The following is a 24,951-nucleotide window of genomic DNA, read 5'->3' on the forward strand; positions in this document are numbered from 1 at the left end:
TAATTTCAGACACAGACGACGTACAGATAGAGATGAGGCCTGTGTACAGTTCGTCACATACACACACCCCTGGATGAGGTTCTCTGTTCCTTAAACCTGCGGCATAACTGGTTTGTAAATACTCTTCAGCCCTCCAACAAAGAGTCCAATGCATTATTCTCAACAACAGGCTTTGTTTCCTGCCTGAGTTTCTCTTGAAACTTCATGCTGATGTGTGGAGTATGTTTTCAAATACACATTTAACCAAGAAGCAAAGTGGGGCTTAATAATTTTCAGTCTGCTCAGTGTCAACACATTTTCCTGAACTATCGTTTTTATTGCATATTTGTAGTAGTAGCCATTTTTTGGATGTATAGTATTTACATGATCATTAGGCTTTTTTCCAGTCTTTTGCCATCAATAATGCTGACGAATACATCATTGTGACTTAACATTTCAGCACATTCCTCGTTCGTTCTTTAGAGTTAGCTCCTCTGAGTGCAGTTGCCAGTATCCATCTCTTGTTCTGAGAAGTGTCACCCGCCCTTCTCCCCCCGGCGGTGCGTGGGGCACGCACATGGCCCACCTGCCAGGAACTGAGGCCTTCCCGGGCGGGGAGGGTGCACATCGGGTAACTGCAGCAGGACGTGAGGCTGACTGGAACGTGCTTCTCTTCACGGCCTAGAACAATCACCACGAGGAGAACATCTCCTCAAAGATGAAGGGCTTGAATGGGAAAGTGTCTGACTTGGAGAAGGCTGCAGCGCAGAGGAAGGCGAAGCTCGACGAGAACTCGGCCTTCCTCCAGTTCAACTGGAAAGCCGACGTGGTGGAATCCTGGATCGGTAAGCGCTGGCTCGCTGAGCCCCGGGGTGCTTCCCCACCCGGGCCAGGCGGGCTGCTCTGGAGTCCCAGCTCAGCTACGCTCTACGCTGCGGGTTTTTTTCTATAGAGAGGAAACCAATCAAATGTAACCATTTCAGAAAACCCTCCAGAGCCAATGTCCTGACCCAGGGAGCCAGGCCCTCAGCGGCGCCCAGCACTGGGCCAGCACGAGGGTTAACAAAGTAAAAGCCCTTGGATGATGAAAGCAGCAGTGGACAGCACAGCGGCGGGCACCAGACTGCGTCAGCACTGCCCCCTAGCTGCCCGGGTCCAGGGTGCAATTGCCTTGGTCGAGGAGGAACTAGACTGGTTTCGAGACCCATGCGACCTTGGTAGTTGCTGTGTCACATAAGTAGTGTGGCACAGATGGAGAATGGGGGTCTGGGGTGCAGAGAGGAGGCAGCTAATGTAGGTTCAGAGACTCTTCTTAGTAATATTCAAATTTAAATGTAAATAAGGTAATTTTTCTTTTGAATTTATCTCACTACGTTGACATATATATCCCGTGTTTGGTTTTCCAGGTGAAAAGGAGAACAGCTTGAAGACAGATGACTATGGCCGCGATCTCTCTTCTGTCCAAACTCTCCTTACCAAACAGGTCAGTTATGGCGAATGATGGTCAGCATTTTTCTTTGAGACACTTGACGATTTTACAGTAGGCCCTAGGGACTCGGTGGTAAACAAGGCACAGTTTCGGTCCTCAGGGAGCTTCTAGACTGGGCTTGTGTGCTACAGCCCGATGAGCGCTCACAGGGCTGAGCGCAGCAGGATGCGCTGTGGACTTCCGCTCCGGGCATCTGGCCTCGGTCTGCCTGGAGTTCCGGGGTGGGGCGCGGCCTGAGGCTGAAAGCAAGAGACAGGAAGTAATCCGCGGTCTGAAGGAGATGCAGAAGAGTGGGCAGGTGTGACCCGAGTGGCAGAAGGTGGGCACTCTGGGCTGACAGTCTGGTTGAGGCGCTCAGAGCAAGTTCCAGTCTCGTTGCGGTCACTGCAAATTGGCCTGTTGCTCCTTGTCCAGGAAACCTTTGATGCTGGCCTGCAGGCCTTCCAGCAGGAGGGCATTGCCAACATCACTGCCCTCAAGGATCAGCTGCTGGCCGCCAAGCACATTCAGTCAAAGGCCATCGAGGCCCGGCACGCCGCCCTCATGAAGAGGTGGAGCCAGCTTCTGGCCAACTCGGCCACCCGGAAGAAGAAGCTGCTGGAAGCTCAGAGTCACTTCCGTAAGGTAAGGGTGGGCCGGGCAAAGCTCAGCTGGCCCAGTACCCAGGGAAGGCACACCCATCTTCCATTTGCCACGCTCTGTCCTCAGCCTGGCACAGAGGTGTTCTGCACAGGGGCGTGGAGTCGGCTTAAACCGAGGCCAGTGAGACCCTCGCCTGCATGAGGCTGCCATCCAGGAGGACCCAGGACAGACTGGGTTTACACGTTCTGAGGGGGAAAGGGAGCAAGGGAAGAAATGCGGGGGGCTTTCGGAAGTGGAACTGGAGAAAGGAGCTAAGCCCGCCACATGCCGTTTTGACTCTGATGCCCTAGGAACCCCCACCTTTCCTGCCCCCAAACGCTCCCTGCCGCAGGATGGCGCGGCCACCCCTGGCCCCTGTCCTAACTTGGTCTCCTCTGCTTGCAGGTAGAGGACCTCTTCCTGACCTTTGCCAAAAAGGCTTCTGCCTTCAACAGCTGGTTTGAAAACGCAGAGGAGGATCTGACAGACCCCGTGCGCTGCAACTCCCTGGAGGAGATCAAAGCCCTGCGAGAGGCCCATGACGCCTTCCGCTCCTCACTCAGCTCCGCCCAGGCCGACTTCAACCAGCTGGCCGAGCTGGACCGCCAGATCAAGAGCTTCCGCGTGGCCTCCAACCCCTACACCTGGTTCACCATGGAGGCCTTGGAGGAGACCTGGCGGAACCTGCAGAAGATCATCAAGGTGCCCTGCCCGCTGCTCCCTGCACTTCTGCCCAGGCTGTCGGCCTGTGACCTCTGCTCAGAGAAACACCTTCCAGCTGGAGGGTGATGGGACTCGGCAGTGGAAGCCCCTTTGTCAGAAGCTACCGGGTGTCAGTCCAGCCGCACGCCCCCTGCCGGTCTCAGTCACTTCCACAGCACATCTTGCCAGAGTTCCCGAAGGCTCGTATGCAGCCAGAACTCCGAGCTCACCGAATGTCTCCCAGACCCCTTCTCGCTGTGCCCGGGTTAACATCAAGTCCTCCCTGTCCCCCTGAGTGACTGTTTTCTTGTCGTGTTCCACTTCAGAAAACTGTCCTGCTCCTTCCAAATTGTAAGGCCAGCTGCTTCATTCCCAAGGGCAGAGAGTCTCCATCCTGAGCCTCTCTGTGCAGGAGGGGCCGGGACTGAGCTGACGTGGCCTCTGCCTCCCTTTGGTCCTTAGGAAAGGGAGCTGGAGCTGCAGAAGGAGCAGCGCCGGCAGGAGGAGAATGACAAGCTGCGCCAGGAGTTCGCCCAGCACGCCAACGCATTCCACCAGTGGATCCAGGAGACCAGGTGCCAGCCCCGCCCGCCACTTAGCCCTGGTCCCCGAGGCCCGTAGCTGCAGGGCGAGGGGGGCTCTGCCAGAACGCAGAAGGCATGCTGGGAATGAGGAAGGAAGGGCTAGGAGCACGGGAGGCGGACGGGTAGGCGGAGTGGGCACAGTGTCCTGAAGGTGCTTTTCCCAAAGATCAGGTTGCTAGGTGTCCCGGATTGGGTGGGAGCATGCATGGCCCCCGTCAGCCCCGAGCGGCGCCTCAGTGACAGATCGGTGAGGGGTCTAGTACAGTGTGCATACTGATGCTGTTGGTTTTGTTTCTCTTTTCTTCCTTGTGTCTCTCTCCGTCCCCTCCTCCCGATCGCTGCTGTCCGGACACCACCTTGTCTTGCGGCTTCTCGGATCCCATCTCCACAGAACGTATCTCCTCGATGGGTTAATATTGTCTTCTTATTTCTCTGGGCTTGTGGTGCGGTGGTGTCTCGTGTGCTTGTCCCTCTGCCCTGTGTGCCCCTGTGGCCTGGCTTTCGGAGGATCCCAGGATGGCCCTTCCTGACCCTTCCTGCCCTGGGCAGGCTGCACTTCCCCTGCCCCATCCCTGTCACTTCGTAAGGAGCGTGTGCCCTGCCCCACAGCCCACTGTCCCCACAGCCTGCGGTCTGGGAACGAGAGCCACTTCCACCTTTCTGTTCAGATTCCAAGGGCTCTTGGGTAAGGAATGTGACCGGGCCAGGAGGGCAGAGCTCAGTCCAGAGCCGCCGGAACCCCATGTGGTTCAGCGCAGGGTGGTACTGGAGTGCTCTTCTGCTCCTCCATGTTTAGTTCTTAGGAGGTCATAGGCATAAAGTGGGATGGCAGTATTTAAGGGGCTCAGGCTGGTGCAGTAAGTCCCCGGCCGTGCACTGACCTCTCCCCTAGCACCCCCATTTTCCCAGGGACAGGTGCCGTTTGCCCTAATAGAAGACAAAAGTGTCCAGTGTTTCTGAGTCACGGAGAGACAGGGCTTGGGAGGAGCCCGAGGAGCAGGGCTGTCCCACCCAGTCCCAGTAGGGGCCTCTCCTCCAGGCCTTGGTTTCTGCCTGGATCGGTCAGCTTTGCATTCTCTTCCAGGCCCACTGTCAAGGACAGGGTTGATGGGACAGGTGTCTTAGACTAGCACTCCTCAGGCTGTGCAGATAGGTAAATTGGGCAGTGGGAGAAATATGGCCACACTGATCCGACACCACGTGCTGAAGGCAAAATCGGTCAGAATTTAGGGATCAGTTTCTCACTTGAGCTCATAAGCCACGTGGCATCTGCTCTCCTCCTGGGCCCCTGTGGCTGTCTGCTGGTCTTGATCTTGTCTCCGTAAGGTGCCATGTTTCCCTTACCGTGTGGCTCCTCCCCAGCCCTGTCCTGTCTTGCCCAGTCCCAGTGTGAGCTGCCCCGAGGCTGCCTGCCTGGCCCTCGTCTGCCCCTCCACAGGTCCCTGCCTGTGCGCTGCCAGCTTGCGCCTTGTGGGGTGTGTCTGTCTCTATGCTCTCGCCTTCCCTTTCTCTGGTGTATTCATTTGGTTTCTTCTCTTTGACTAGCATAGCATATCGTCGGGTCATTCGTGTCTATCAGTATGAAGTTGGGGATGATCTGTCTGGAAGGTTTTTCTCATTTTTCTTACCTCACTGTGGTTTTACCCATGCACTCTGACTTCCCAGGCGGCTCTGCTTTCTGACTAACCCACCACCCTCGGCCGCTTGGGATGGAGAGGTCTGTCCCCCTCTCACTGCACTAGCACCTAGCCTCCTGCCCCCAGGTCCTGGGGGTGTGCTTTGCCCTGGGGGACTTGGCGTGACTGTGAGTCTGCTGGGGTAGGAGAAAGCCTGGGGCCTTGCCTTGCTAGACACTTTGAACTTGGGGAAGTTTCAGAGCTAACCCTGGCTCGCGGGGTGTTAAAAGGGTAGGTTGGGGCAAACATGGCTACAGGGTGGCTGGGCCAAAATCCCACCAAGGACACGCGCACAGTGTGACTTGCCCCTGCACGTGACCCCAACCCGTTTGTCGTCTTCATTCACTGGTTGTTTTCTGTGACCTTGCACCATGTTATGTCGGGAAGATGGAGGCTCCCCAGACACCCCCTGCTCTTCAGAACGTGGCCCTGGAAGGAACCTCTGGCACTGTGTCTCTAGGTCATGGACCCTCAGTCTGGGGCTTAGTGACAACCACTTCCCTCCTTTGGGCAGAATTAGAGCCATTTCAAAACCTAAATCTGGTCACGATCTCTTAGCGCCCAGTTTCCACGTCTGCGGGTCATCTGATTGCCTCTGCTGCCACTGCCGTCATTCACTCTGGAATGTGGCTCCCCTCCTTAGGAGCCTGCAGGAGACTCCAGGGATTTCTGGGGGGCGGCTGTCAGCTTGTCAGCCTCTCCTCTTCCCTGCGGTCTCCCCATGTGTCAGGTGGCAGGGCTGTATCGGGCATCTACTCTGCGGCTGCAGAGGGGGTGCACTGTCATGCCTGTAGCCTCTCTCTGTTCCCATGGGGGCACTTTAAAATCATTTTCTGAGTTACCCCTTGAGGGCCTAACATGGGTCAGTCACCATGTTACAGCCTGGCTGGGCTTGAGGAGCCACATGAGAAATGAACCCAGCCAGGGAACAGGGAGTAGGCTGGGTCGGCCTCAGCCGTGGCCCACCAGTTGGCCTTGGGCAGGTGGCACTCCACATGTAGCAGCAGCTTCCCAGCCCTGAATTGTGAAGATACCACCGCCCTGCCTGGCTCCCAGGGCCACTTAGGAAAAGAGAGCTGGTAGCTAAGTTTTGTTTTCTTAATAAAACTTAGGACTATAGATGGTTTTGTCTAAGGATAATTTCTAGCAGTCCCTTCTTGCCTCACTGAGCTTCCGTGTTTAGGTCCTGCATGGTGGAAGAGTCCGGGACCCTCGAATCCCAGCTCGAAGCTACCAAAGTAAGCGCCCCGCGGGCTCCCAGCCTAGCCAAGACTCGTCAGCTCACCACCCCCGCAGGTCTGCCTGCTTTAAAGCTGGGTGCAGGCTGGGCTAGTCGTGTACCTCTTTCCCCTCGGCTTAAAGCAGGCTGGGCCTCCATCATTTTAAAGAAATTCTTTGTCTCTGATGGTTGCTACCTGAAGCCTTGCTTAAAAAGAGTCTCCTCTGGCCCTTGGCACATACGGTTCACTGGGCAGGTCTGCCCACTGGTTCGTGATGCTCATGCTGAAATCTTTCCCTCTTCTGAGGCTGCCGATGTCTGCCCTGCACCCCAACCCACCTTTCCCTTTGCAGACAGCCCTGCAGGTCTCAGGCTCGGAGGGCCATCAAGCAGGCCCTTGGGCCTGGTTACAGGCAAGAGCCCGTCCCACACATCTTTGCTTCCTCATCCCTGCAGCGCAAGCACCAGGAGATTCGAGCAATGAGAAGTCAGCTGAAGAAGATTGAGGACCTGGGGGCAGCCATGGAGGAAGCCCTGATCCTGGACAACAAGTACACGGAGCACAGCACGGTGGGTCTGGCCCAGCAGTGGGACCAGCTTGACCAGCTGGGCATGCGCATGCAGCACAACCTGGAGCAGCAGATCCAGGCCAGGTACCTGCGCCCGGCACCAAGGGCTGTGGGAAGAACCAGCACAGGTCTTCTGGTGGGCTGGGTGCTGTGTGGGGTGGCGGGCCCGGCCCCTGATCCCTTCTTTCTTCCAGGAACACGACAGGAGTGACCGAGGAAGCCCTCAAGGAGTTCAGCATGATGTTTAAGTGAGTGCACCTGCACCCTGCCTGGCCGGGGAGGCGGGGCTCAGCAGCGGGGCCTGTGTGCTTAGCTGTCCTTGGCTTTGTGCTGCAGACACTTTGACAAGGACAAATCTGGCCGCCTGAATCACCAGGAGTTCAAGTCCTGCCTGCGCTCCCTGGGCTATGACCTGCCCATGGTGGAGGAAGGGGAGCCTGACCCAGAGTTTGAGGCGATTCTGGACACTGTGGACCCGAACCGGTGAGCTTCGGGGGGTGGTGGGAGCGGCCATCCCCGAGATGCCTGCTGCCCCCGCTCACTGCCCTTGCCCCTCCCCAGGGACGGGCACGTCTCCCTGCAAGAGTACATGGCTTTCATGATCAGCCGAGAAACCGAGAATGTCAAGTCCAGCGAGGAAATCGAGAGCGCCTTCCGGGCCCTGAGCTCCGAGGGCAAGCCCTACGTGACCAAGGAGGAACTGTACCAGGTCCGGCCTCTGCTCCCTCTGCCCGGGGCGGGGGTTGAGGTTCCTTTGAAAAGTAAAACCGAAGGCTGCCCAGGTTAGGGACAGCTGCATCCACGGGAACAGGCCTGGTTTGTACCGCCCCCTGACCCGTGAATCCCAGTCCAGGCCAGAGTCCCAGTCAGCTCACAGGACCGGCTCCAGATTCTGGGCACAGACCCTCCTGAAGCGTGGGCATTAACGTTTTTGAAGTCCACCTGCCCTGCCCCCGCCCCCCCCTCCCCCCCCATGCTTGCCTCAGCGTGGCTGGTGATGACTTGTCTGACAGGTGCCATTTTCCCTTCCAGAACCTGACTCGGGAACAAGCAGACTACTGCGTCTCCCACATGAAGCCCTATGTGGACGGCAAGGGCCGCGAACTCCCCACTGCTTTTGACTACGTCGAGTTCACTCGCTCGCTCTTCGTGAATTGATCCTCCCGCTCCTTGGTTAGCCCGGCCCAGCTGCTTGCCCTGCCGTCGCCTTGCTGCATGTCACCTCCTCTGTGCTCTTAAAAATATTCCAGACAGTGTTACTTTCCAATGTAACTTTAAATTTGCTTAGCTTGGGATAGGACTTAGTAGAAAATGGTGCTTCAATAAACTGCTTCTGGTCCAGTCGCAAACGCCACGTTGCTGTGGGGACCCAGATTCCTGTCTTGAAGCCAGCTGCCCCATTCCAGCTTCAGAAAAATCTAGGCAGCTGTCTCGTTTCCCTGTTCTTTACCACCCCCACCATTTCGTTTTCATGTAATAGACAAATAAATGACGCCTCTCCCCCAAGACTTGTTTTTCATTCATTTTCCATCAGAAATACACAGCTCAGCACAGCTGTAGCCTCACCCCACCTGCCTCTGCATTTAGTGACACGCCCCACCATGGCTTTGATGTCCTCAGGTAGCCACCTCTGCTGCCAGCTGGTCTAAGTCCTCTGTCTCCCGGGGCCCCTGTTCAGTGAACTCAGTGCTCAGCTGCCACACCTTCACCGTGCCCTTGGCATCGCCAGCGGCCAGGAGCTGAGTTTGCTGGCGATTAAATTCAAGACAGTAGACAGGGCTTTCATCCTGGGTTTGCCTGACTGAAACCGTGGGTTTCTGGGAGCTTTTGTGGAGATCAAACAGCTGCACATCACCTGCAGGGGAAGAGGTCAGTAGGATAAGAGGGACCACAGCACAAAATAAGAATACCGCCCAGTTCACTCTCCTTCCCACACGGGGGAGGCGGCCTCAGCCCAGGTGCAGTCCACGTCTAACTGAGAATTCCACGTAAATGCCTGGGCTGTGCACTTAATGGATCCAAGCCTGGCATGCCATTTCCTACCTTCACCAGAAGCTGCCGCAAACACCAGGGGGCGCACTGGAGACCAGCGCACAGCAAACAGGTACTTGTGCGACAGCTGCAAGGATGTCAGGGGCTGGGCCTGCAGCATGGAGTACAGGTGGATGTGGCCATCGGTTCCCGCGCTTAGGAAGAGATTCCTAGATGGGACATGGGGCAGAAAGCCAGGCAAGGGGATGAGTGCTGGGTACGCGGGCTCCTGAAAAGCCTCCCTGGAGCACCAACCTGGGGGCCTCGGCAGGGAGGGGCCGATCCCCCAGACCGACCACCAGAAAGCTGGACACCAGCGCTCAAATGGGGAGGGCCCAGGCCAGGCTGCAGGTCCTTTTGGCGTTCTCTGGTGAGGCCTGGCGGGACTCCTCCGCTCTCCCTGTGGCTGATGGAGGACGATGACCCCCAGGCCGGGCCTTCCCTACCTGTGGAAAGGGGAACAGCTCACAGAGTAGACGGGGCCGCCATGGGGAGAGAAGGTGAACTGGGCCGGGGCCCGCAGGGACACAGAGCTGGGCATCCGCGTGAGGGCGGCCTCTTCCGCTGCCAGGGAACACTTGAGTGGGAAGCCGCCTTCCGTGCCCAGAACGAAAAGGCTGGGGTCAAAGCTGGAGAAAGCCACCGCCGTGGCGCCCACCTCGGTCTCGCCCCGGTGAGGCTATGGAGAAGTGGACAGCAGGGCAGAGCCAAGGGAATCTGGTCAGTGTCCCAAAGGAGCCCAGGCGCACGAGTGGACGCGACGGCCCAAAGAGGTCGCGGCCCGGCTCGGCGGGTGGTGCTGGCGCCCGTGCCCACCTCCCAAGGCTCACCCGCTGGGGAGGTCCCACAGGCCGGAGCTGCCTTGGGGGCCATCCCCCGGGGCAGCGGCCCCAGCCCCCGCGTACCTTCTTTAGCTTAGTGTTCCGTGGCAGCTGCTGCACGACCAGGGCGAAGCCCTCGGTGAGCCGCAGCTGGCCTGCCCCGGCCCCCTGCCAGAGCAGCACCTTCCCGTCAGTGGCCACACTCAGCAAGCGGAAGCGGTGGCTGTGGCGGGGCTCGGGTAGCCAAACCACCTGGGACAGGACAACAGAGTGTGGGGACAAGGTCGAGGGAGGGATGCTTGACCCAGCCCGCCCCCCACCTCCCAGCAAGATGTCATTCTCTACACCCCTCCCTTTCTCTTCCAGGAAAAAACAATTCAGAGGGGAGGCCTGGGAGCCGCCTCACCCTCCAGGTGCAGGCGTGGAAGGCCCCAAGTCCTTCCCCCAGTCCCAGCAGAAAGCCAGGACAGCTGGGAGCCCCTCACTGCAGCTTGGGTGGAGGAGTCCAGGAATGGCCCAGGGCCCTGGGGGTGGCTCCTGCTAGGGGCAGGGTTGTGACTCATGCCCCAGGAGCTCCAAGAATGCAGAAAGCAGCTGTCCAACTGCCAACTGCCTGGTGACCTTCTTCCATGGCTGTGCCAAGCAGCACCCTCTCTCCCACTCTGCCTCAAGCAGCAGGCCCATGACAGCAAAACCCAGCTCGGGGAAGGAACCGCCGACCCACCCAACAGCCCGCTGCTCTGACCTGGGACACAGGGTCTCTGTGTGTGTCGTCTGTCAGGCCTGTACGCCAGAGCAACGGGTCCTCAGGACGGCTCATGTCCCACACCAGCACCTCGCCACTGTACAGCCCACCTGCAGGACCAAGTAGGCCCGGGCAGGAGCTGACACACGCCCAGCAGCCTGGCTTCCTGGCCAAGTACCCAGCCCTCTCAGCCCCTGATCCAGAATGCAGAGCCACTTCCCCCAAAACCATCCTGAGGAGGGAAAGTCCAGGTCCCCAGGTCTCACACTCTCCTGCTGTGCCCCACCCTAGGAAGCGCCTCCTGCCGCCAGGCTGACTGCCCCTGCTCAACTGCAACCCCTCCAGCATGACCCCCCTTTCCCAGAATGCTCAGCTCCTATCACCACTGACAGCTCCCCAAGGGTGCCTGCTTCTTCCGGCCTCTCACCCTGACCAGGCTGCACCTCTGCATGGCCCACAACCCCTCAAGACTCAGCTAAGGACCTGTCTCCTCTTCCCCTAAGGTCCACACCTGGCACAGGCCAACCCAGCATCCTCACTGAGCCCAGGGGTCAGTCCCCTGTGGCCTCTGCCTCCCAGGAGTCCCGCCCTGGCGGGGGGCCCGGTGGAGAGCTCCCCTTTGGCCACCCTCTGCGGGGTGGGGAGCAGAGGTGAAGCAGGCTGGGAGCTCACCTGCAATATGGGACGGCTGCGTGGGGTGAAAGGCCAGGCACATGACCGCGCTGGGCACCTCCACCACCGCTGACGGCTGCCGGGGGCTCAGGCCTCGCCGGTCCAGGTTCCAGGCGCACACGAAGGACTTCAGCGTGCTCCAGTCTCCATCGTCCAACCTGCAGAGACATGCCTCGGCTGGCTCTGCTGCTAGGCCAGGGGCTTCATCCCCACCTTGCTCCTGTCACCTGACCCACCTCTCCCCCACCACCCCCAAACAGATCAGCTCGTGTCCCCATCATACCCAGACACTGCACCAGGTATCAAAGTGGCACAGGCTCCTCCATGGCACCCCAAGGGCATGACTTTCTCTGCAAAAGGGTCCCCGGGAACCAAAGGTGGGTCCATACAATGGTGGGGTGGGGGCACCCTCGCACATCAGGAAGCAGCTCGTGGAGGTGAGGCAGGCCCAGAGCTCACTGCCCAGGGCTGGCCGGTGGGCACTGGGAGTCCTGGGCTCCAGGCCCCTCCCTCCCCTGCTCTCTCTCTGCCACCCCATTGCCCAGGCAGCACTGAGAAGGAAGACTCCCAGAATAAGCAGGCTCTGGGCCCAGCCTTCACTGTGCAGACAGGGTGACAGGCTCGGATAGGGGTCCAAGGGCCTCCCACTGCCCCACACCCACCACTGCTGCCACTCACCGGCCATAGGCACAGGCCACCACAGAGCCGGTCGTGTTCCAGGAGACACTGGTCACATGCATACCCTGTCCTTGGGCTGGGGGGTAGCTCAGGGTGTGCAGGCAGGTCACCTGCCAAGAGACAGACCATCCCCAACCCTGAGCCTGAAAGCCATACAACAGGTGGCCTTGACACCACCTAACAAAAACCACACACAGGCTTGGACTTTCTCAGTCCCTGAAAGCTATCCAAGTCCACAGCCCAGCCCCGGAGGAAAATGTGGAGCCTGTGTGCCGACACCTTCCCTAACAGGATGCTTCTGGAAACCCAGAAGGAAGGGCCTTGTGAACCGAGACACGCAGCCGGCCCCGGGTCATAGCTGGACCCTGTTCTACACACGATTTCAGAAGCTTTGGCTTCTGGAGCTGGATGGTGCTGATGGCTGCACAATGATGTTCAGTGCCACAGGGGCGTACACCTAAAAATGGTTAAGATGGTGAATTTTATGTTCTGAGTATTTTAGCACACACAAAAAAATGTTTTTAAAGCCCTGGCATCTTCTTTCTCAGCCCGCAGCAGGCTGGCGGCAGCGAACGGGAAGGCTGGCAGTGCCGTCCTCCACGAGGCTCGGCACAAACCTCCCAGGAAGCGACGTGCAGTAGGCCATACCTCCTGTGGAAAGCTCATACCTCTTGACCTCAGAGACCCACACACAGAAACTATCCGATGGAAAGAATCCGAGATCCATAAAAAGTAGTATGGTGGGGTCCCACGCACACTGCTCACGAGAATGCAGAGGCACGTGGCCGCTGTGGAAAACAGGCTGGCGGGTCCTCGAGATGTTAAAAAGTCACTGTGCACCCAGCAGCCCCGCTGGGCGTCCACCCCAGAGAACTTACAGCACGCTTACAGAAACACCTGTACACGAACTTTCACGGCATCATTCATCATAGCCAAAACGTCCATCAGCCGACAGACCGAGGTGACACGTCCCCACGACGGAGTATTACTCAGCCACACAGGGACTGAAGTGCCATTAGATGCTACGACACGATGAACCTCGACAACATCCTGCCAAGTGGGAGAAGCCAGTCACAAAAGACCCCCTCTTATGTGGTTCAGTTTGTACAAAATGTTCAGAACAGACCAGTCTACGGACAGAGAAAGCAGGTCCGTAGTTGCCAGCGGCTGGGGCTGGAATGGGGAGTGAGGGCTAGCGGGGATGGGGTTTCTTTTCGGGATGAGAAAAATGTTCTAAAACTGACTGTGACAATGGTTGCACAACTCTAGAAAATTAATATTAAACTCACTGAACTGTACACTTTCCATGAGTGGATTGAATGGGATGTGAATTCTCTCTCCAGCTGTCATTTTAAAACAGAGCTACACGGCGGGGTAGGGAATGGAGGGGGCACGAGAAATCATTCGGGGATCTGGTAACATTCGGCTGGTTTCTTCATCTGGGTTCTGATTCCACAACCGTTTTCACTTTGTGAAAAGTCACAGCCCTGAAAACTTGTCGTATGCGTATGTTTCTACGTTACGTTCAATACAGGTTTAAATTAGAAACAAACCACGGTCACCTCCCTTATGTGCAGTTCCCCTTTCTGCCGATCCAGTTGCCCAGAATCCACCACCGTCTGACAATATTAAATGAGAAATTCCAGAAATAAAGCATCCGTAAGTTTTAAATTGCACGCTGTTCTGAGTAGCGTGATGAAGTTTCTCGCTGTCGCACCCCGTCCTGCCCAGGGCGGGAATGACCCCTCTGCCCAGTGTCTCCACGTTATACACGCTCCACGCCCGATAGCCACTTAGTAGCCGCCTCGGTATTGTAGTGCTTGGGGTCAAGTCACCCTTATCTTACTGAATAATGTCACATTTACATAACTTTTATTACAGTATAGTGTTACAATTGTTCTATTTTATATTGTTGTTGTCAGTCTCTTACTGTGCTCAATTTGTAAACTGAATTTCATCACAGGTAAACGTATATAAGAAAAAATGGTATATATGATGTCCTCACCTAACTTTTAAGCGAAACGATGTATAATGAAACCAATTTTATCACAGGCTAATTGATACAAACAAAAGTTGAGTTCCACAGCAACTCATCAACACTAACAAAACGGCTGAGTGAAGGGGCCTTGTTCCAGGACCTGCGTGTGGCACAGGGCTCGGAACCACCTGCGGTTTTGGGCATCATTTCCCACGAATAAGGGGGGACGCCTGAACAGACGTTAAGTTATTTATCATAACACCATAATTGCAATGATGGGGACAATTTACCATCTACAACGAGACAACTAAGTAAGGGAGGTGATTAGGGGATAATGGGGCTGCTCTATACCTTCGCTGGGGACGTACAGGGTGTGGGGGTTGGGGGTGTTTGCCAAGACTCAGTACAGCACAGAGGGTGGATTTATCTGCATAGAAAATAGATCTTGACAAACCTGACGCAAAAAAAAAAAAAAAAAAGTTCATGAATGAAGCATTAAGTGGCATTTTAAAAGGACAAATGTGAATTCTGTGAAGCAACCTGACAACACAGAACAGGCTTTGCTTCTGACCAGAAAAGACCTCACAATGTGTCACAGCGACTCAGCGGTCAGCAACACGTGTACGGGAAACCAGACAGGAAATGGCACAGCGAGGAGATCAAAAGCCCCCGAGGGAGGCCCAGGGGCAGGTCTCCCTCATCTCCGACCCAAGTGCTCAGCAACGCTGTCACGTCGTGTATAGAATTTGGAAATTCTACGGTTTTTCATTAAAAGCGACACGTCGGCCTTTCTGGGGCTACTGCCGCAGTACCAAGGACAGTGGTGAAACGTCAAGGCCAACCCTCTGACAACAGAAGTAGGGACAGGAAAGCTCCGCATCGGCCGAAACGATAATTTCACTCCGGGGGAATAAACCAGAAGTGGATGCGAGAGAAGAAACAGCGAGAGTCGCTGTAGTTCGTCACATGACAGCAAACCGTGAGAGCTGCCCTCCGCCCTGCTCCGGGCCAGCTACGGAGCTTCGGGGCTGTCGGGGGACCGCACTCCACACGGTGCCTCACAGGGTGCCGGCCCCGTGGAGGAGGAGGACACACTCCACGGGTGAAGCTGCTGCCTGGATGTCCGCCAGCGGGGACTCAGATCAAGGACGGCGTGTCTGTGCAGGGGGACACGACACGGCTCCTGGAAACACTGGACACCTTTACAGGAACTGACACGGAACGCTCCGGCGGGGCAGGTCACAAAACGTACAGTTTTGTTTAAAATGGCTTTTTTAAATGTCATTAAGGACAACAGCAGTCTTCATAAACCTCGGTGTCCGTCCCGCACAGCAAAGATTCTGAAGGCCGTGACCCCGTGTTCCCCGTCACTGTCGGCATGTCATATGTTCTGTATTTCTGTGATGACCAAACTTATTTTCAAAAAGATAAGTAATCAAAAAACAAGTAATCAAAAAAATAATCAAAAAAATAATCAAAAAAAATATTTTTAAAAGGGGGATAAAGTAATACACATGTGGACCAAACTAATCCATAGAAATGAAATATGGAAAAACCTTAACAATGAAGAACAAAAGCTTAACCTCTCTGAATGCAACTAACTGTAACATGGATCAGCAAGGTCAGGGAGAGGGAGGGGAGGAGGGCTGGGAGGGAAGGGAGAGAAAACAGCAGATTTTAATGTTCATTACATTCTTCTCCTCTGCCCTGCTTAAAAGATACAGTGACTCCACACTTGGCTGTGGCCTTGGCAAGTGTTTTTTCAGAGCGATTTTCAGGATTTCCCTCACACAAAGCGACTCTCCCATACGCACCAATGATTTGGTAGGAACAGGACAGCCATGTAGCACCGGAAATAGACAGAGGGCAGGCACAGGAGGAGGGGGCGAGAGAAGAGCTGACTACCTCTGAATATGTCACTCATCTCAGTTTCTAAAGGAAGGAAACATTGTATAAAAAAACAAATTCTAACCAGAACTCAAAAGGCTCTGCAGACTGGGGCACTTAGTGCTGAGTGAGCAGCCTGTCCACGGGCAACACGCTGGGGACAACGAGACCCAGACTAGCATGGAGCAAAAGCCAAGAGGCTTTTATATAACAGCATCTTTCAGAGGCTCCCTAATCTCAAAGCCGGGTCTGTCTGTCCAACTGGACAACTGAAGTTACAGGTGATGGCTCTGACCTGTGCCTCGGGTGCAGAAAGATTCAGAAATGCTGAAGTCACTGGGACACAGTAGTGAAACCAGACAGACCAGGGCTCAAATTTCAGCTCGGCCAGATGTAGCTGTGTGACCTTGGACAAGTCACTTAGGCTCCTGGAGCATCATCTATACAATGGAGGTAACAGCACTCACACAGTCGTCCTGAGGAGTGAAGGAGACAGCGCGGAGAAAGCCCTCCTCGCACAGTGCCTGGGAAGACACAGCCAGGCGGTGGAGAGAATGAGATGCAAAGGCAGATGCCCGAGTTCAAAGTCTGCCCCTACTGCTCACTCAGTGCAGCTCCGGCAGAGTTCCTGCAACTGAGTCTCCATTTCCCCAACTGTAAAGTGCAGATGACAACGGTACCTACTTCCAGGACAGCGGAGAAGGCCCAATGAGTTATTCTTATAAAACAGCTCAGCACGTGGCAAAGAGGAAGAGCTCAGTGAGGGCTGCCACTGTGACTGCTACTGTGATTATTTGGACCATGCAAAAGAAAGGCTTGAAGGTGGGTAGGGGCTCAACCTGAGGCAGAGGAGTGGGGCATCCCAGGCCAGCCCAGTCCCTACCGTCTGCTGCTGCTCGGTCCAGTTCACCTCGAAGCCATCGAATGCGTGGCTTTGCCAGTTCTTGTTCAGCTCCCGGATAACCATGGCCTCCACTCTCTGAAGAAAGGCTGCAAGCCGGGGGCTGTCATGCCGGGACACAGGCTGCACGCGAACCGGCTCGGGGGCCTCAGTCTGCACCTCAGCATCTGCGTGCTTCCGGGTCTGGGTGGACGCCTCAGCAGTGACAATGCTGGCCGTCTGGCAACTTTTCTGGAGGAGATCAAAACCCAGCAGTCACCAGCCAGCTAACCCCTAGCATCACCGGCCCAGGGTGCTCACCCTCCCTCTGCTGCATAACTCACCTTCCATATGGCTGTTTATCCTCAGGCTAATGGCCCTCTGGTCATTCTGTCTGCCTAAAGACTGTCCCTTTCCTCCTGTAACTAGCCCACCTTTCTTAGGAGGAACCCAATTTGCATGGTGTGGGTGGACACAACCCCTCACCTCTCCTATGCTCCACTAAGGGGATACACAACGCCCAGCCGACCAATCAGAGCACTGGGTCCCTCCTCTAGCCAAAATGATTGATTCAGAGGTGGCCACATGACCGAGTAAGCACCTGCTCCAGGGCTTTTGGTGACACTATTAGGTGAGGACTTGGGACTGCCCTTTTTGAAGATACTGACAACTCTAAGTCATGTACAGTAAGTGGCTTTAAACAATGTATCAGGGAACCAATTTTATTATAGGTCAATTGCTATAAAAGGTAAGTTGCAAAAAAAAAAGTAAGGTGTTACAGCATCGCATCAATGTTACAACAAAAAGACATTATTTGAGCTAACGGTAGCTCTGAGCCAACAGTAGCCTTCACAGCCAGCACACGCGAGTTAGAACCTCAGACCACCCCCGGCTTCTCCCTCCCCTGGCAGGCGGCCCCCTCAGGTGGGGCACCTTCCCAGGTGCCCCTGTGATCCGTGATGAGGTTGTTGGTATAAGGCAGGCTACTCCCCAGCTGGTGGTTTTCTCCACCCTGCCATCTGTCTCAAACTCCTTGTCCCTTGTTTAGCTGGGCACAGGGACAGACATCAGATGAGGGCAGGAGCTGCCAGCCTCCCTTACAGTCATGAGCAATCGTTACCAAATGCAGGGCCCCATATCCCTGAGATTATTGTCATCTACGAGAGGCTGCCCCATGTGTCTCTCACCAGGCACCTGTACCTACAGAGTAACAAGACCCCAAACCCCATGTTCCCTTGCTCAGGCTTGCAGGGCAGGGCTGGGCACCAGGCCAGAGTTAGCAAGCAGGCAGGGAGGGGGCTGGGCCCACTCGGGGGCAGCTCGCATTAGACCTGGAGCGCTCAGCACCTGTCTCCACGCTCCCCTCCACATTCTACTAAATTCTCTCTTTGCTTGTCTGCCTCCCATTAACTGTGAGTTCCTCCAGCGTCAGAACACTGTCTGCTCTATCTTTATATCCCCAGCACTTTGCATGGTGTTTGGCATGTAGTGCCAGTTTATTTATACTATGCGTGCATGTGCATATGCATGTGTATATACTCAAACATACACACATTTATTAAGCATCTACTTGCCAGGCACTGTCTGGGTACCATGGACGTAGCAGAAAACAAAACATGCGAGAGTCCGATGCCCGAGGAGCATACATGGGGCTTGGGGGTAGACAAGTCAACAAACCAACCCCCCCGTGGAACACCAACAATGATAAGTGCAGCAGAGGTGTGGCAGAGAACGGAGCAGCTGAGGAAGCGGGGGGCGTGGTGAAGGTGGCCTCTCGGGGAGATGGCATTTGAGCTGAGGTGTGATGGACAGGGAGCTGGCCAAGCAGAAAGCTGCAGAAAAGAGGGTCCCGGGCCAGGGCAGGGGGAAAGACCAGAGCAAAACCTTTTAGCAGAGAAGGTCCCACATTCAGAGACTGGACAGAGGACGCTGTGCCCAGGTGTGGGAAGTAAGAGAGGGTGGCACGCGGGCCAGGTGCAGGCCGTGAGGAGTCTGAGAGCCGGGATGCAGAGCTGCGGTTTCCACAGGGCGGCCGTAAGCAGGGCTGCGATGAGAAACCGGGCCAGGCCTCTCTGGCTGCTTGGGGGGGAGTGGGGGGACAGGGGGCAGGTGCCCCTGCTTTGAGAACCAGTGGAATGCGAGGGCAAATTCTGGGAGAGAACACCGCCTTGACAGAACACCTCTCAGGTGTCCACAGAGGGGTCACAGGCATGAGGCTCCGGAAAGCATCTGACCAGAGATGGGACTTGAGGCCACAGGGTTGAAGGAGCCACCGAGGGAGCGTGCACACTGAGGAATGCACGGATGGGCACGGGGGCAGAAGTATTCATGCCGAGGCAAAATTTTAAGAGACTCTGGGTGACTCTCAAATTTCCTGGAAGCACGATGATGGTTATAAATGCCAGTTAGAAAGTGCTAACTCAAGCACTGTCCCCGAAGCTTCACCCACGGCATCTTATTCATCCTCCCCACCACCCAAAAAGTAAATCCGATTTTTGCATTACTAATGTTGGCACTGAGGCACAGAGAAGTTACGTAATTCACCCGAAGTCACACAGCAAAGAGGGGATCACAATGGAGCTTGAACCCAGGCAGTCCGACCCGTGACACTAAACTGTCTCTCAGTCTTGGTGTTCTCTCCCAGTCTAAAATCCTGGCCACTAATCACATCAGATGAACTCGGAGTAAGGTCTCTAAGAGAATGTCTTAATGTAAAAATTAATGTAAAATCACAACCGTAAACAAAAACAACCACAGAGATGGCAAGCTCTTAACTTTTCAGGTATTTCTATTAACGTTCCTTTGCTGCTTGCTTATTTAGGCCGACAATAAATGCCAAAACACTGAGGAAAATATGTGAAGAAAACAAAAACACATAAAACCAGGGACACTGCACCCGCAGCTGTCTCCTGTGAATCAGCAGGAAACCACCACTGTTTGCCCTGGGACACCTAAGCTGGCTCCCATGGTTCAAGCCCCAAGTATCTGGCNTATGCCTACAGCACCCGGTCTTCCCAAGTGGTCTCCCATCCAAGTACTAACCAGGCCTGACCCTGCTTAGCTTCCAAGGTCAGACATCGGGCTTTTTCAGGGTGGCATGACCGTAGACCATAAACTGTGGCTCCACTGGGGTGCAAACCCAGGACCTTCTGCATGTAAAGCAGACGTGCTAACCCCTACGCTATGGAACCACGCCCTCTTTAAGATGTTTAGGATGAGGAAATACAGCACCACACAGAGGACAAGAGCGGAGGTCTGGGATGATGTGCAGCTGAAGGCCCGCCCCCATTGCTACCCTGAGTAGTAACCACCACGGAAAACTCTGAACACAGGCTTCACTTCATCCTCCCAACCAGCCTGGGGGCACACCTGACTCCAAGGCAGAAAGGGACCTCAGAGACCATTCCAGACCAACCTTTTCAAAGAGCCGGCCCCAGAATCACCCCAGAGGCTTGCTAAAACACAAATTACTGCCTCCTCCCTCCTTCCCCAAACCCAGATTCCGGCTCAGTGGGTCTGCGGTGGGGCAGTTTGCTTTGCCAACAAGCCCCCAGGTGAGCCCAATGCTGCAGGTGTGGGTGGGCCTGGCCCCACATTTGTGCTCCGCATGGCTACACTCCAGGGCCCATCACCACTCAGCCTCCCTGCGAGGTGCACAGTGCTCACATCCACCCCCCTTTCTGCCTCCCCCACTGTGGGGGCCTGTGTGTCTCCTGGGTTGGGGGGCAGGTTCCTTCCTAGCGACTGAGGAAAGCTGCTGAAGGAGGGCCCACCCAAAGGACACTACTTGGCCCGTGTGGGAGTGGCTGGTCACTGACCTTGCCACTTCCAGTCGGGCCCACCTCCTCCTTCCCAGAATTTCCCCTTTCCTCGGGTTCCCTTCACCCCCAAACAACCCGTTCCACCTCCTTTCCCTTCAGACCTGCCTGACGAATACTCGGCCTGACGAATACTCGGCCGTGACGAAAGCTGAGATGACTCCCCACCTAATTCGGTGGCTCTTTATCCGTACACTGAAAACCCGGAGTGCAGACACCACCCAAATATGACCCGGCGTGAAGTACATTTTGATACTAATGAAGTTAAATGCGGTGCCACGGGAGTGTCTTGGCTACAAAGTTGAGCTGAGTGGGTTTTGTGATGCAATATGGACAGTTACATTGTCTCCAGTGAGACCTCCAAGATGTAGAGTAACTGAACCCCAAAGCAACATCAAGCCACAACCTCTCGTTTACTTTAACTTGCCTTTGAGTACGTCAGGGCTGCAAACAGCTACTCAAAGGACGTCACGGAGCTGAGAGTCAACCAAGTAAAGAGGGCAACAATCGATGTTTTCTTGGAAGCTGGGAGACACTATGATGTCACACCACCTTTGAATTGTAATTACTGCAGACTATTTTGGTGTTGTCTTCGTATTTTAACCCCTTCTCATGTTCCTTGAAAAAAATCTAACATCAAAACTGTCTCGCAAACTCCAAAAAGTTGAGAACCACAGATTTAATTCTTGAAAATTAAATTTAAATGTAAAAGGCCAGACCCCAGGTTAAAAAAAACACCTTCCAGCAGGGGGTGCCATATGCCAGAGAACCCACCAGGCAGTCGTAGCGGGGCCCGGAAGAGGGAAAAGAAGGTAGTAGGCAGCTCAATTTAACGCAAAGTGAGAAGAGATGCAGCAGAAGCCTGTCGCTGAGGACAGAGCACAAGACAATTATTCAATTCAGCGCTTCCTGAGTCTCCAATAATGCATCCCATGGATGAAGAAGTTCTAGACAGTGGTGATGGCTGCCTGCTATGAATGCATTTGATACCAATGAATTGCACACTTTAAAATGGGAAAATTTATATCATATGTATCTTACGACAATTTTTTAAAAAGGAAAAAATACACTCCACATTCTGATAGGATCAGAATTGGGCTTCAGAAGGTAACTCTGCAGGAAAGAATGGGTTAAATCAGTGGTACTCAAATTTTGCTATGCATTAGAATGGCTTGAGGAGTTTTAATAAAACCAGATCCCCAGGTCACACCACATACCAATTAAGCCAGAAAAGCTGAAGGTAGGACCCAGATATTCACACTTTTCAGAGTCTTCAGGGCACTCCAGTCAAATTTGCAAAATAGCAGAGGAGCAAGGAGGGATGGTTAGAAGCTGTCTATCTCGGGCAGCAGGACTGGTCACTAAGGCTCATAATCCCTCCCCCTGAACAGTACTGGGCTTTCAAACTTGATCAGCAATTTGTAGAAGAAATCACACGATTGGTCCAAGGCCAAGCCACTAAACAGTCTGTGCACCCGGGTCTTAAACCAAAGTCCAGGACCTGGTCTTTCTGTGCAGATCGGGGTATGACAAGGAAAGTCAAGTCAGGCCAAATCTGTTAATACTAAAAAAAAAAAAAAAAATTCCATCCCTGGAATGTACATCCCACATACATCTCAATATTGCACTATACTACATGGGCCCAGCAAAGACCAACATTCAACTTTTCCAAAAAAACTTAACAAAAAAATTATGAAGCTGCATAAAAGTTTACCTTAAACACTCATCACTAGGTTTACTGATAAGAGAAAAATTGGAAAAAGCCTAAAAGCCCATCAAAAGGAACTGGTTAAATAAAGTTATAAAACAAATTTTAACATGGAAAGATGTTCAGGGTGTATTAAGTGAAAAAGTGTTATGCACAGTGTGATTCCATTTTTTAAAAATGTGAAGAAAACAGACAAAACAGAGATGGAAGAAGTATAAACCACATGACTGGAGAACGAGAGATTATGAGGTGATTTTTATTTCTATTTTTTTTTTTTTGCTTATCCAGATTTTTTCTAAATTTTGGACATACATAGATTTAGAAAGAGAAAACATTTAATTTGAAAAGCAATTTATCACTTTCTTCCGACCCTTGCAACATTCTTACAATAAAAAATCTCTTTCATGAGCCAGGAGGCTGATTTAAGTGAACCACCCTCACAGATGAAAGCCTTTACATCTCCAGTATTAGAATCAGTTCTTAGAATCCTAAAGGTTAAAACTATCTACAAGAAAATTCACAAGCCACTGTTAAAAAAAAAAAGACTCCAGCAGTTCCCAGCCTGGAGTCTTTTAAACTCTGAATCTTCAGCAAGAGCTACTTCAAGTATTCTTTTTAAAGGCCAGTGAATGTGAATTATATATTTACCTTCAGTAAGGATGGACAGATATAACCAAAATATCCACTGCCTTTGTTTTTAACTAGACGGATTCCTATGCAGCATGAAGTGGGAGTGCTTTGAAGTCAGGTCAAATCCTGGCTTGAAACCTGCAGACTATTAGCCTAAGGCAAGAAACCTGTCCTCACGAGTATGACTTCATGGAAACCTCACTGGTGTTGGTGATGACCTGGTCTCTGCAGGTTTGACACCTGTATGACAAGCTAAGCTCTCGGTTTTCTCTTCTGAGAAATATGCAGCACCCTGCAATGCTCCTCATTTTCACTGACCAAAAGCCAACATGCTTACAATGACCAGCAAGGCCCTACTTGACCTGCCTCTGCTAACCCTCTGACCTCACCTGGGACCATTCTCCCCTTCCCTCATTCCTCTCCAGCCCCACCTGCTTCCTCAAACACACCAGATTTGCTCCAAACGCACAGCCTTTGCATGTGGATTTGCCCGGCCTGGACCCTTCTAGTTGGCTTATTCCAAGTCCTTAAATGTCACTCCCTCAAATGAGGCCCACCCTGCAACTCACCCTCTCATTCCCCAACCCATCCTTCTAATTCGTCATCCTTCTTTTTCTTGTCCATGGCACTGTTCACCTTCTAACACACTACTAATTTACTTATTACATAAGTTGTTTATTTTTTTATCCTCTGCAAAAAACCGCCCTGTGTCAGCTCCAGGAGGAAGCTCATTCACTGATGAATCCCAGCGCCAGGACAGCTCTTGGCACACTGTAGGTGCTCTGTCTGCACTGGGAACCCCAGGAGACCTGGCACCCAGAAGCCCTGCTCATCTCACCCGAAGCACCTCTTTTGTGTGCTTTCCATTAAACCACTAGAACCGGCTTATCTAGTCCTTAGGATGTATTCTGGTCACTTTTTAAAAGGGAAGATACTTTGAAATGCCTAAAAACTGTAGTTCAGACAAAATCCTTCAAAACAGAGTTTGTAGAGGTTTCGTTAAAACAAAACAAAACTGTTGTTGTTCAAAGACTTGGGAAACTGGGAGGAGAATATCCCAAAGGTTAGTTCCCGTGGATTAAAATGTAAAGTATAAAATGGTGGGACACCAGAACCTGGTCCAGCGGCCTCGCGTGCCCCCTCGCCCTGCCGCCCGCGTAGCCCCAAGCCGGGCCCTCACCGTGTCCCCGCGGATGCCCTGGACGCCCCTCCACTGCGAAGGCACGGACGTCACTCCCAGGGTCTCGTCCTGCAGCGGCCCCGGCCGCCCGGGCCCCTCCGCGCTCGCAGCCCCGCCTGTCGCCAGCGCCACAGGACCCGAGCTTCGCGCCCAGCAGAGCTGCCAGGGCTGCGCGCGGGTTGCCATGGAGACGGTTCCGCCCTCTCGCGCCGTCGCACTCCAACGCGACCTTCGCCCCCGCGCCTCCGGAGCGGAAGACTGGGGAGGCGAAGTAATGGGCGCCATTTTTGAATTGGTCAAAGCGCCTCCGCCTCCTCCTTATCCAGAAAAAAGAGCTAAATTATTCTTTCCAGCAGATGCTACAAGCATGACCAGTTTGGGATACACCATCCCCAGAAGGGGCACACTTGGGGTATACGCGGCTACTTCTGAGGGAGGAAGGAAGTGCGGAAGTGGGGCACCCGCGCCAGGTTCAAAGATGGCGCTGAGCGGCCGGGCGCAGAGGCGAGGACAGGAGGCTGCGGCCGCCGGGGGCTGGCGACTTACAGGACCTGCGGGAGCAGGGCTCGCCGGGCAACCAGGTCCTCCCAGCAGAGCCGAGAACCGCGCGGCTCCGGTTGGTGGCCACCTCGAAGCCAAGCGCTCCACCTCTGATCCTGTTTCTGCCCCAGTAGAATGGTAATTTAAAACATCTATATGCGGATCCAGAGTGTGATTGCATAGTTGGAAGGCCCGAATGAGGTCGTCTGCAGAAAAAGTGTCGTTAAATCGAAATTAAAGTCCCGAATAACTGTCAGTTAATGATTGTGCACCGTGTGTCAGACAAAGAGCCCAGAGCTTTATGTGTTGATCTAAATCCTCAAACCAACGCTATAGAGAAGCAACTCTTCTTCTATGTCGTATAAAGGTGCTGATCAGAGGAGTGACTGTCCCAGGTCACCCAATAAAGCCTACATTGCATTTGTCGAAGACACCCGCATAGGTCTGCTTAAGCCCAAAGCCCGGCTCTGAGCCTCTTCAGCAGGAATCCCCCGGCCAGGTCCTCTGGGCTGCTTCCCTCCTATCCCTCCTTTCTCAGGAATGG

General features: G+C 54.0%; 2 protein-coding genes, 1 long non-coding RNA gene and 1 pseudogene across 15 annotated transcripts in view; 1 reads left to right on the top strand and 3 right to left on the bottom strand.

The window, feature by feature from the left end:
* The window catches only part of SPTAN1 (spectrin alpha, non-erythrocytic 1), a 57,728-nt gene extending 49,383 nt beyond the window's left edge, over nucleotides 1–8,345 (top strand). For 4 of the 11 annotated variants that reach the window (XM_039861663.1, XM_039861660.1, XM_039861661.1 and 1 more), the window contains 12 exons: nucleotides 665–824; nucleotides 1,386–1,462; nucleotides 1,883–2,092; nucleotides 2,495–2,791; nucleotides 3,254–3,366; nucleotides 3,767–3,784; nucleotides 6,235–6,289; nucleotides 6,727–6,923; nucleotides 7,034–7,087; nucleotides 7,176–7,322; nucleotides 7,401–7,548; nucleotides 7,872–8,345. In XM_039861663.1, the coding sequence (XP_039717597.1) occupies nucleotides 665–824; nucleotides 1,386–1,462; nucleotides 1,883–2,092; nucleotides 2,495–2,791; nucleotides 3,254–3,366; nucleotides 3,767–3,784; nucleotides 6,235–6,289; nucleotides 6,727–6,923; nucleotides 7,034–7,087; nucleotides 7,176–7,322; nucleotides 7,401–7,548; nucleotides 7,872–7,997 (1,602 nt within the window). In that variant the 3' untranslated portion in view covers nucleotides 7,998–8,345. The remainder of the gene's footprint in view (nucleotides 1–664; nucleotides 825–1,385; nucleotides 1,463–1,882; nucleotides 2,093–2,494; nucleotides 2,792–3,253; nucleotides 3,367–3,766; nucleotides 3,785–6,234; nucleotides 6,290–6,726; nucleotides 6,924–7,033; nucleotides 7,088–7,175; nucleotides 7,323–7,400; nucleotides 7,549–7,871) is intronic. The other 7 variants (XM_039861664.1, XM_039861665.1, XM_039861667.1 and 4 more) reach the window with 5 other exon arrangements.
* DYNC2I2 (dynein 2 intermediate chain 2) lies at nucleotides 8,340–24,068 on the bottom strand. 3 transcript variants are annotated; one of them, XM_039861672.1, is made up of 9 exons: nucleotides 23,868–24,068; nucleotides 16,535–16,783; nucleotides 11,787–11,896; nucleotides 11,109–11,266; nucleotides 10,437–10,546; nucleotides 9,776–9,943; nucleotides 9,340–9,464; nucleotides 8,883–9,040; nucleotides 8,340–8,694 (listed from the first exon to the last, which is right to left on the bottom strand). In XM_039861672.1, exons 1-9 carry the CDS (start codon nucleotides 24,051–24,053, stop codon nucleotides 8,456–8,458), a joined length of 1,503 nt encoding a protein of 500 aa, XP_039717606.1. In that variant the 5' UTR covers nucleotides 24,054–24,068; the 3' UTR covers nucleotides 8,340–8,455. The 3 variants fall into 3 exon arrangements, with proteins under 3 accessions (XP_039717606.1, XP_039717605.1, XP_039717607.1); XM_039861671.1 differs by having other exon boundaries at nucleotides 9,317–9,549; XM_039861673.1 differs by having other exon boundaries at nucleotides 8,346–8,694; nucleotides 9,340–9,549.
* On the bottom strand, nucleotides 13,642–16,527 carry LOC120601736 (uncharacterized). Its single transcript, XR_005652522.1, has 2 exons — nucleotides 15,487–16,527; nucleotides 13,642–15,033 (listed from the first exon to the last, which is right to left on the bottom strand). It is a non-coding gene; the product is annotated as an uncharacterized LOC120601736 (long non-coding RNA).
* On the bottom strand, nucleotides 19,525–19,640 carry LOC120601848 (uncharacterized; annotated as a pseudogene).
* Nucleotides 24,069–24,951: the final 883 nt, after the last annotated feature.

This window comes from Pteropus medius, unplaced genomic scaffold (genome assembly GCF_902729225.1).
Source record: "Pteropus medius unplaced genomic scaffold, Ma_sr-lr_union100, whole genome shotgun sequence".
NCBI lineage: Eukaryota > Metazoa > Chordata > Mammalia > Chiroptera > Pteropodidae > Pteropus > Pteropus medius.